Here is a 12324-nt window from a genome sequence, read left to right as displayed (position 1 = left end):
TGCTCTAGGGGAGAAAATAACCATCTCTGCCCTCACCCGTAAAACGGCCTTCCTAGTAGCCATTACCACGGCCAAAAGGATAGGGGAGATCCAGGCCCTGTCCACTAAGGACCCATATCTACAGATAAGAGGGGATAGTATAATCCTAAGGTTAGACCCGGCATTTACCCCAAAGGTAGTCTCCTCAAAGAATCTAAACCAGGAGGTAGTGTTACCATCGTTCTGCGACAATCCCCGTAATAAAAAAGAACAGCTTCTTCACTCGCTGGATGTGAGGCGCGCGGTGCTAGACTATCTAGAAGCCACCAATAGCTGGCGCATTGACCCAAACTTGTTCATCCTTTTTGGGGGTAAAAATAAGGGGAAGAAAGTCTCTGACGCCTACCAAGCCGAAGGCGTTAGCCCGCCAGGGTCCATAAAAGCCCACTCTACGAGGGCGGTATCAGCCTCATGGGCCGAACGGGCGGGGGCCTCGGTTGACCAAATCTGTAGAGCAGCAACCTGGGCCAATCTGAATACATTCTGCAAGCACTACAAGCTTGACGTGTTGGCTGGTCAGCAGACCGCATTCGGGAGAAAAGTTCTCCAGGCGGTAATCCCACCCTGAGGAGGTGCTTTGGTGCTCTCCATGGTGCTGTCAGGTGGACGTCCTGGAAAATAGGTATTGGACCTACCGGTAATGATGTTTCCAGGAGTCCATCCTGACAGCACGGGTACTTCCCTCCCTGTTATGTTATGATATGTTGTATTTTGATATGTCATATGCTGTAATATGATTGTTTCATTAAACTGTTACTAGCATCATCCACCTTGCGGTACTTGTTAAATCACTGAGGGAGAGGGGGTGGGACGTGACCTTTAACCTCTCGTGTGCTTCCTGTCTCGGTAAGGAGGAGGAGGACGTCCTCCATGGTGCTGTCAGGATGGACTCCTGGAAACATCATTACCGGTAGGTCTAATACCTATTTTTTTTTCTTAAATGTTTTGTCAAGTTTGCGTCATTTTGCAGCTTTTTTTGGGCATTCAAAAAAAAAAAAAAACCCCGTATGCAGTAGAGAAAAATTGTAAAATCCATAAAGACCTCTCCGGAGAAGGGACATACTGCCCTCATTTGTACCATGCCTTGTGAAGAGTCCTAAGAAGACTCAAAAGCCTGCTTTGTAACCTCCTTTATTTCATTTTTGTTAGCCATTAAGGCTGAGTTCACACATGGCGTTTTTTTCACGTTTCCCCTGCTGTTTTAACCGTGCGATTTTGCCGCGAAAAATAAGCATCCCATGCATTCCTATGGGATTCCGTAATGCTGTTCTAATGCTGCGGTTTTTACCACTGCGGAATCGCTTCGCGGTAAAAAAACGTAGCATGCTCATTAATTTTGCGGAATTGCGGCGATCCCGCACCCATAGGAATGCATTGTTATGCTTACTTCCCGTATGTGGCTGTGCACACCATGCGAAAAGTAAGCAGAACAATTGCAGATGGTACCCACGGTCTGGAGGAGAGGAGACTGTCCTCCGGGTTTTGGGTACTATATCCCTGTAAAAAATAGAATTTAAAATAAAAAATATTGTTATTCTCACCTTCCGACGTCCCGCGCAGCCTTCCCGCTTCTCTCCACGCTCCCGTTCCCAGTAATCCTTTGCGAAAATGCCCGCGATGACGTCCGTTCTCGCGGGATCGCGAAGTCTCGCGGTCATTCGTGCGACGTCATCGCGAATTACCGCGAGACGTCACAATCCCGCGAGAACGTACGTCATTGCGGGCATTTTCGCAAAGGATTACTGGGAACGGCAGCGTGGAGAGAGGCGGAAAGGCTGCGCGGGACATCGGAAGGTAAGAATAACACCATTTTTTTATTATTTTTTTACATTTTATCTTTTACTACTGATGCTGCATAGGCAGCCTCAGTAGTAAAAAGTTGGTCACACTTGTCAAACACTATGTTTGACGAGTGTGACCAACCTGTCAATCAGTTCTCCAAGCGATGCTACAGATCGCTTGGAAAATGCTAGCATTTTGCAAGCTAATTACACTTGCAAAATGCTAGTTTTTCCGCGGGAATTTAAAATGCGATTTTCCCGCGGAATGGAATTCCGGAACTCTCGCGGTAATTTCCGCAAGAGTTCCGCTACGTGTGAACTTAGCCTAAAAGGTATAACTACAAGATTATTTTGTTTTTCCCACTGAGAGCATTCTTTTTTCAACTAGCTAACGCTGTATCGAACCTTTTTTTCTTTTATGTAATATATATACAGTCTCAATGTATCCTGTGTGATGTATATACAGCAGTCTGTGTATCCTTAATGTTGTACAGATAGCAGTCTCATTGCATCCTATGTAATGTATTCATCGCATTCTGTGTCCTATGTAATGTATTCATCGCATTCTGTGTCCTATGTGATGTATATACCGCAGTCTGTGTCTCCTATATGATGTATATACCAGTCTCAGCGCATCATATGTGATATATGTACAGCAGTCTCAGTGCATTTTATGTGATGTATATACCATATCTAAGCGCATCCTATGTGATGTATATACAGCAATCACAGCACATCCTATGTGATGTACATACAGCAGTCTCCGTATATGTGTTACCTCAGGCAGGGAAATGTTACCTCCAAAAGCCGCAGCTTAGAGCCCATGATGCTTTGTCTGTATTCTTATCATAACTGACTTGCGTATCCCTTCCTGACCTGAGCATTTTTACTTTTAACACATCCAATTGTGCAGCTTATTGTTCTAAAATCTATTAATTAAAATGTCCTTTGTTCATGAGATGACCTCTTTAATTCCGTAGAGACTTGTGTGCCACCATACAAATGCTTTATCAGGTGCCATACATACTGAGCTATTCTCAGTCTCTGCACCTGTTTCACCCAGCACCAGTAATACTTGGAGGAGAATGGTTACGTACTTACAGCATTCAATTTCTTTTCATTAGGAATCTAAATGAAATAAAACTCCGTATGAAGTCAGTGGTATACAGTATGGAGAATGTTATAAAGGCCTAAATGGATATATTTTTTTTATCTGAAGTCATACACTGTTTACTCGTTAGCTATTCTCCATTTTGCTTTCAATGTGATTATAGAAAAACCCATGATGTAATGCCATAGAGAAATAAAGATAACATTAAAGCGTCTACATGATTACTTACAGGGTTATTAACCAAAGTATCTAGTCATCTCCTTTCCATTTTGACCCCTAGCGATCTGAGAATGGGGCTGTGCAGCCCCTTGTTCGATGCAGTGGAGGTGCGCATGCTCTGCCTCCTGCCCATTCATTCTCTATGGGACTGCAGGGAATGGCCGAAAGCTCTGTTTTTCTGGAAGTCGAGCTTGTGGTCTTCTGATCAATTCAGGATGGGCTTCTTCATAGTCTGTTCTCGGTATCTTTGGTGTCTCAGCGGTTAAATTGTCTGTTGTTCAAAAGTGGAATCTCCTGCGTGGCTGCTTTGGGGTAAGTGAGATCTGAGAGCTCTGTGTCAGAAACCACCTGCAGATTATCAGGATTTCTGTATGGTCAGATGTTCGATTTTAAGGGGTTGTCCGGTCTCAGAAGAAAAGTCTGCAGACAGCTGAATCGTGGTAGTGTGCAAATGTGTACACTGTCATGATTCCTCTATTCACGGCATGGGTGGGCAGGCACAGGACACTGGGAAGGCAGGGAATCATGACTGTACGCTTTGCACACTGTCATGATTCTGCAGTCACATAGAGAGCCTGCAGACTTTTCTCCTGAGATCGGAAAACCCTATTAAGAAGTTAATTTGATTTCCTGCTGTCAACGATTGTTCCTTGGAGAAGATCACTAGATGGAAGACGGGAAGAATGAGTTAGGAGCTGATTGGGTTGCATTTAGTGGCAACAGTGAGGATGGTGAAATGAATGGTAAGCAACTTCCAACTCTTGCACCTGTTTGACCCCAAACAAGGTTGACTGGGCAGATATCCTGAGTGGCTGTACAGCGCTTATCACTGTGAGCAATTGGACCTTAGCCGAAGAGACGTCTGAACCCACATGCCCCTTTGTGAAATGAGACGCCAGATAGCAAAAGCTTGAATAAGACGCGTACATGCTGCGGCCATTTGTCTCCTGCAGCATGTGTTGTACTATCCTGCTGTGTTTGTGTACTCTCTGTGTTTGGACGGGTGGTATTCGAATCTTTCGTTTGCATGGCACAATCCACGCCATTGATCAGCCGCCGATCTGCTGCATACAAGGTGGTAGACTGCCTAGAGGAAAGTTCTTGCGTTTAGGATGACGTGCTGCTGATAGCTATGATTTTATTTTAAGCCTGCATTAAAGTCATCGCAGCTGATGAACGAGCTTTTTGCTCCTCCAGTTGTTTGCCGGTCAAATTTAGAGAAACTGAAAGTTGGGAATGATCGGTCTAACAAACACTTGTTTCCCAATTATTGGCTGATCTAATGGGTTATAACTGTGACGGTCTGGTTGTAAAACTAACTTGTTCTTCAACTCTCAGTTGCTGAGTTTACCACTGATCGGCTCCATACAAGCCAATCGTCGGCCGTCTGCTGGCCAGCAGTTTCGTCAGGTTGACCAGAATTATATCTGCAATGATCGATGGTTAATACGATCATTCTTTTGCTCGTAGAATATCATGTTATCAGCAGAACATTAAACACCATTTTTAATCATCGTACCCAACAGACTAAGGCTATGTGCTCACGTTGCGGAAATGCTATGGAATTGTCTGCAGCATTTTCGCAACTCCCTGCCGCGGGTAAAACGCATGCGGAATTCACATGAAACATCGCTTGGAAAAGTGATTGACAGGTTGGTCACACTTGTCAAGCATAGTGCTTGACAAGTGTGACCAACTTTTTACTATTATATATTATTATTGTTTACTATTATATTATTATACATATGCAGCATCAATAGTAAAAGATAGAATGTTAAAAATGATATGCGTTTTACCCGCGGCAGGGAGTTGCGGAAATGCTACGGACATTTCCGCAGCATTTCTGCAACGTGGGCGCATAGCCTTAAGGTTTCCCTAGAGATTCTTGATCCCCAATAATCAGCCTGGTTTAATTGGACCTTAGTATGATTATGTGTGGGCGATCGTTTGAGCTAGACATTTTTGTTTTTTGCTGCTGCAGATGTATCAGCAAAGCTTCATTATCAAATGAAAGTTGATCAATTATAGGTAAAAAAAAAAAAATGTATCCCTTTTCATGTAACAAGCATCCTGCCATGGACATTGTCACTAATAAACCAATCACTGGGCTCAACCAATATATAAAATGTAATCCAAAAGAGAGCGAACATCCCATTTAATAGGCTTCCCTACTATTATGAATTGTGTTTTGTTATTAGATTACCAGCTCCCTGCTGGATTTGAGCCTTGAGTTGAGGCTCTCTTGTCTCTGCACAGGCAGCGCTCTTTATGGAAAGTGATACTTTATTTTACGCACTGTAGTTAACTATTTTCTTTTTTTTTCCTTTGTTTCCTCTGTAGAGAAAGTAATGGGAGACGACCGTCCTTTTGTGTGCAGCGCCCCTGGCTGCGGACAGGTAAGAGACACTGTTCACTTTGCTTATTTGTAGTTCTTGTTTGTGACTGATGGAGAGATTCATTATCTGTTCTGCCTCCCACAAGCTTTGTAACCATTCACAAAGCTCAGAAATTATGAACTGGACCTCTCACCTGGTCAAACTGGCCAGTTTTTGATCTTATCCCATTCCCACCATATGATGCCATAGTTATGAACCTTAACCCCTCCCGCTGAGTCATGTGAGCCACACCCACTTGGTAAAGACCATCAAATTAGCACTAAATAATTACCATATCTCTAGTAGGCAGATTTATTTTAAAAAAATAAACCTGAATACTGTTGGGAGTGGTGGGAATAAAATAAGCGCAAAATCAGCCCCCTGTTGACCTAGTGACAGGTGCACTTTAATAAGGGGACAGTATTATCAGTATTGTAAAAATAGGTCCGTCATGTCCAGCCGTTCATCACTTTTCCATGCTGCCGCAGTAACCGTAGGTTCTCTTCACATCGCCGTAGTTCATTGCTATTATTCTCTTTTATAATCGAAGTCCATGACGGAGCATCCATTGTTTTATCAGATGATGGTGACATTTGTAAAGATTATTTTTAATCTTGGACATGATCTTGACCTCAGATGATCTTCCATTGATTTTTTTTTTTTTAGCTATTTCTGGACTGTCCATAAACTATAATCGTCCAGGCGCAGTCCACTCTTTACTCTGTACTGACACACTAAAACCTTGGCGCAGTCGACACAGACTGTCAGACACAGCCAGACTCCTCCACAGGGAGAACAAACAATGTTTACCATAATTACCTTCTCAATCTTTGTATACAAAGCACTGACCTAGCGCTTGTATGTACAGAAGCTTTCTGGACTCTGCTGGAGTTTTTTTTACGAGGCCTGGTTAGCTCTGCTATGGAACCAGGAAGCTGAATTTCCCCTGTAACTGGATATAATATACCTACCTTCCTGTTCTGCCCTGTGACCATCTGTCCCAGTTCACAGTCGTCACTGACAACTCCTACCGGTGATTCTCCTGCTTCCTATGAAGACATGTCAACAGCAGTTTCCTTTCCTCTGCTCTTCTGTGTCATAACGAACAGCATGCTGACTGACAGCCGTCTCAATGCTGGCTAACTGCAAGGAGCTTGCTGTCAATCAGCATGACGTCAGCAGAGCGGAAGTGATAGAGCTGCTCTTTTGATGAGCATTCAAAGGAAGTGAGGGAATCACCAGCAGGAGCCATCCGTGACCTAATGGCACTGGAAGAATCGTCGTAGGGACACGTAGGTAGTTAGCAACCAACTGCGTTCTTAGTCCCATAGCCAAAAAAAACCCAACGTCCCAGATAACCCCTTTTAAGTAACTTTTAGCATTGAGCTTCTTAATGTCTATCTACATTTTCAACTTAAAAATGTTACTGGTTGGCCATACCAGCCATAATGAGTGACCAGACCTTTCTCTTGTGTGATTGATGTGGGTCACTTTTAGTAGTCCTACGGGGCCGGCTGATGTAGGAGCAGCCCCAGGAGGCTGTGTGGAGATGAGCAGTACTACAGCAGCGGCTAATTTCTTTTCATTGCATCAGTGATATGTGTATTCAGTCTCCTGGGATTAGCAATGGAATTTCTCATTTTCACTTGAACAAAGCCATGGTGCAGCTCCCGGGGCCCACCATTGTTGTGCAGGAGACCTGTTGAAGGGACCTCAGTGCTATTGTTTTCAGGATATGTTTGGGTCCCTGTGGTTGGATTCCATCCTGTCAGAAAGCTATGACGTATTCTAGAAATATGATGGGGATAGTCCTTTACAGTGTCTGTATTGATTACCTGGCTAGTTTTTGTAGCGCTGTTGGAAATTATACTTAATATGACAGTAGAATTTTGATTTATACTGTACAAGGTTTTCATTATCTTAGTCAGTAAATGTCCTATATTATATAAAGAGAATCTGTCACCAGCTTTTTCCTTCCCCATCTCAGATCCGCCTCGAGTAGGGGTAGAGATCCCAGTTCTAATGTTGGGTCACTTATTGATCTTATTTCTGTAGTTTTGATAAAACACTTTTCTGCTGCAGCTCCACTAGTCCTTTTAGTGATAAGATAAGTAGTTCTTGGTATTCATGAACTGCTTCTATTCCTGCCCCGCCTTATCTGATTGGCAGTTTTCTGCACATGCATAGTATAAGCAGACAGCTGTCAATCAATGGTGGGGGCAAGGTTAGACAGAGCTCAACACTGAGAGGACTAGCAGCGCTGCAGCAGGTAAATCAGTGATGTGATTTTTATCAAAAGTGTAACAAGCCCAGTAGATGATGGACCACCAAAATCGGAGTCTCTGTCCCTATTTTATGATATCCTCAGGTTCAGAAGCATGTGACAGAAATAAGTTAAATCTGACAATAGTAATAATATGTAAAAAATCTATGAAAATGAACAAATGAAAGTCAGACATTGCTTTTCAACCATGCTTCCACAGAATTTAAAAAATTAAAAAAAATAAAACTCATGAAATAGGCCTGGACTGAAATAATGGTACCCTTAACTTAATATTTTGTTGCACAACCTTTTGAGGCAATCACTGCAATCAAACGATTCCTGTAACTGTCATTGAGACTTCTGCACCCTCTCGACAGGTATTTTGGCCCTCTCCTCAAGAGCAAACTGCTCCAGTTGTCTCGTGTTTGAAGGTTGCCTTTTCCAGACAGCATGTTTTAGCTCTTTCCAAAGATGCTCAATAGGATTTAGGTCAGGGCTCATAAAAGGCCACTTCAGAATAGTCCACTGTTTTCCTCTTAGCCATTCTTGGGTGATTTTAGCTGTATGTTTTGGGTCATTATCCTGTTGCAAGACCCATGACCTGCGACTGAAACCAAGCTTTCTGACATTGGGCAGCACATTTCTCTCTAGAATCCCTTGATAGTCTTGAGATTTCATTGTACCCTGCACAGATTCTAGACACCCTGTGCCAGATGCAGCAAAGCAGCCCCAGAACATAACAGAGCCTCCTACATGTTTCACAGTAGGGACAGTGTTCTTTTCTTGATATGCTTCATTTTTCCGTCTGTGAACATAGAGCTGATGTGCCTTGCCAAAAAGTTCCATTTTTGTCTCATCTGTCTATAGGACATTCTCCCAGAAGCTTTGTGGCTTGTCAACATGTAGTTTGGCAAATTCCAGACTGTATTTTTTTTTTTTTTTTTTCAACAATGGTGTCATCCTTGGTCGTCTCCCATGAAGTCCACTTTGGCTCATACGACGGATGGTGCGATCTGACACTGATGTTCCTTGAGCTTGAAGTTCACCTTTAATCTGTTTAGAAGTTTTTCTGGGCTCTTTTGTTAGCATTCGTATTATCCGTCTCTTTGATTTGTCATCAATTTTTCTCCTGTGACCACGTCCAGGGAGGTTGGCTACAGTCCCAAGGAGCTTATAATTCTGAATATGTGCAACTGTAGTCACAGGAGCATCAATCTGCTTGGAGATGGTCTTATATCTTTTACCTTTAACATGTTTGTCTATAATTTCCTTTCTAATCTCCTGAGACAACTCTTTCCTTCGCTTTCTCTGGTCAATGTTGAGTGTGATACACACCATGTCACCAAACAGCACAGTGAGTATCTGTAGCCCTCTATACAGGCCACTCACTGATTCCAAGATTGTAGACACCAGTGATGCTAATTAGTGGACACACCGTGATTTATCATGTCTCTTTTGTCACATTATTTTCAGGGGCACCATCATTTCTGTCCAGGCCTATTTCATGAGTTTTTTTGTTTTGTTTTTAAATTCTGTGGCAGCATGGTTGAAAAGCAATGTCTGACTTTCATTTGTTCATTTTCATAGATCTTTGATTTATTATTACTTTTGTCAGATTCAAGTTATTTCTGTGACCATTGTGGGTTTTTCTGTCATTAAACGAGGGGTACCAACAATTTTGACCACGTGTGTATATATATTTGATACCATTTTGGTTGTGCCCAGAACGATGTAATTCTTCAGGATCCCACCAGGTCTCCTCTAGTATACAGTGGATATAACCTCTGTTGTATACAGATTAGTGATGGCTATTAATACTCCATTGTATACATTGGGTGTTTTTTTTAAATTAGAAAACAATACATTTTTGTTGGGTTTATACAGGTTGTGCTGCAGGATATAGTGTAGGTAAATCCAAGAAACTATATCTACGGGTGCAGGCACTGAAGATGGGTGACAATTTTGGAATTTTCGGTATCTCCCGTCTGGCTCATCCCAGAACATTCTGATCATTTGTCCCTTGAGGAGGGCAGTGTTGAATAGAGATATAAACATCTTATGGTTGCTAGGTCTCTCCTTGCTGTTATTTTTGGACTTGGCTCTCTGATCACCAGCAAATTCACAGCTGAGAACTGAAAAGCAATCCTACCTCAGTCAACCCTTGTCTACAACATCCCTTCGTCCCCTCCTGTGTGTCCTATATCAGCATTTCCAACATAATCATATATATTTGTACAATGTATAAATGTTCATGAATGTCCCTAATTAGATTTGTAGTCCTCCAAAGTGAGACTAAATGCAATCTTTGCATTCCCTAGAACAGTGATAGTGAGCATTTTAAAGACGGAGTGCCCAAACTGCAATCCAAAACCCACTTATTTGTCGCAAAGTGCCCTGAATAATGAGGTTTTAGATTTAGAAACTACTCAAATCCACAAGTGTGAACATGGACGTATCATCAATGTCCAGTGCACAACTCAAGAACCAAAACAACAATTAAGTTCGTTAAAAAGTCATATTTATTAATATATTTTAAAGTAAATGAACCAATTTCTTATACAATTACATATAAGGTGCCTCACAATAATGGAAAAAAGTCACCGAAGCACAGAAAAATTAATAAAAATCAAGGAAAATATGCCTTTTTAGCCCACTGATAACTTTGCAATGTGTCTGCTATCGCAATCATTTAGCATATATGTGAGAAAAAGTTTCTAGTCTAATACGACATATACACACAAATCCCATATGACTATCTATTAGATATATATAACTCACAAAGATGAAATATATTGCACATTACCTATGTTAAGATCAAATTCACAGTGGTACACAGGGGCCAATGCAGTGCTGGTAGCATTTCTCCCACCCCAACGCACGTTTTGTTACTCCGAATAAAGAAACGTGCGTTGGGGTGGGAGAAACGCTACCAGCACTGCAGCACTTCATTGGACCCCTGTGTACCACTGTGAATTCTTGATCCTAACATAGGTAATGTGCAATATATTTCATCTTTGTGAGTTATATATATCTAATAGATAGTCATATGGGATTTGTGATTATGGTATTTATACCTCCTTCCCTGTGTATATGTCGTATTAGATTAGAAACTTTTTCTCATATATATGCTAAATGATTGCGATAGCAGACACATTGCAAAGTTATCAGTGGGCTAAAAAGGGATATTTTCCTTGATTTTTATTAATTTTTCCGTGCTTCGGTGGCTTTTTTCCATTATTGTGAGGCACCTTATATGTAATTGTATATGAAATTGGTTCATTTATTCTAAAATATATTAATAAATATGACTTTCTAACAAACGGTAATTGTTTTTGTTCTTGAGTTGTGCACTGGACATTGGTGATATGTCCATGTTCACACTTGTGGATTTGAGTACTTTGAATTGAACCTTGTGATTCTTGGACTTTGCTCATGTTGATATTTAGATTTAGAAAGTCAACTCGTACATTAGCGCACTATATAATCAATATCAAAGAGCTTGTAAGCGCTGCACTCCCAAGCCTAAGACCCTACCCAACAATTGTAGTGAAGGTCTGTTCTTAAGAGTGGAGAGGATTTTTAATCAAAACTAATATTACAAAGTTGTTTGTTTTTACAACCTCTTTACAACTGTAACCCTTTATAATGATGATGACAAACTCTTTAAGGCAGGGATATCAAACTCAAATACACAGAGGGCAAAAGTTAAAAGCTTGCAGAAAGTTGCAGGCCAACCTTGTTAACTTTTTCAAAAAATGTCTACAATTGAGGAAGTTTTTCCTTATCAAACAAAACAATTAACTTTTGGAATTATTGTGGAATAGTATGTTATGTACCAGCAGTAAAAAGCATATGGCCTAATTTAAATATGTAATAACAAAGGTTAAAAAACCTTGAATAAAACAGATAATAAAGTATGATGCAAACAAAAGTGCTCCCAAACACAGTATGATACTCCCACAGTGAACTCCTCCACACACAGTATGATGACCCTACTGTACCCCTCTCCCTCAGTTCCCCCAACAAATAATGGTGACCCCATCACAGTATTATTCTCCAACTGTAATCACCACACAGCCCCTCCATACAGTATAACGAGCACATAAAGTCCTCCATACAGTACAATGGCTCCACATAGATCTCCATAAAGTATAATGGCCCCACTCGATGCCTCATATTATAAAATGGCCCCACGTAGTGCTCCATACTGTATAATAGCATCACATAGTGATCCACACAGTATAATGGCCCCATACAGTGCTCCATACTGTATAATGGCCCCATACAATGCACCATACAGTATAGTGGCCCCACACAATGCTCCATACTGTATAATGAGCCCACATAGTGCTCCATACAGTATAATGGCATCACGTTAAAAACAAATTACTGTATATACTCATGTATAAGCCGACCCAAGTATAAGCCGGGTATGCATTGTCCCCTAATCCTTATTCTGGTATGCATGGCTCCTTATCCCCATCCTTGTATGCATGGCCCCATTGAGAAAAGCATAAAAAAAAAAATCCTACTTGC

General features: G+C 41.5%; 1 protein-coding gene across 5 annotated transcripts in view; it reads left to right on the top strand.

Moving 5' to 3' along the window:
• Positions 1-12324, top strand: part of LOC141049628 (cyclic AMP-dependent transcription factor ATF-7-like) — a 110439-nt gene that overhangs the window by 55424 nt on the left and 42691 nt on the right. For all 5 annotated transcript variants that reach the window (XM_073546232.1, XM_073546231.1, XM_073546230.1 and 2 more), the window contains one exon: positions 5491-5546. In XM_073546232.1, coding sequence (XP_073402333.1) covers positions 5499-5546 — 48 coding nt within the window. In that variant the 5' untranslated portion in view covers positions 5491-5498. The remainder of the gene's footprint in view (positions 1-5490; positions 5547-12324) is intronic.

Source organism: Dendrobates tinctorius, unplaced genomic scaffold (genome assembly GCF_039654945.1).
Source record: "Dendrobates tinctorius isolate UK_male_01 unplaced genomic scaffold, ASM3965494v1 ptg000145l, whole genome shotgun sequence".
In the NCBI taxonomy this organism is placed as follows: Eukaryota; Metazoa; Chordata; class Amphibia; order Anura; family Dendrobatidae; genus Dendrobates; species Dendrobates tinctorius.
The sequence above is the reverse complement of the archived record's forward strand: the minus strand, read 5'-3'. Positions and strand labels throughout refer to the sequence as shown.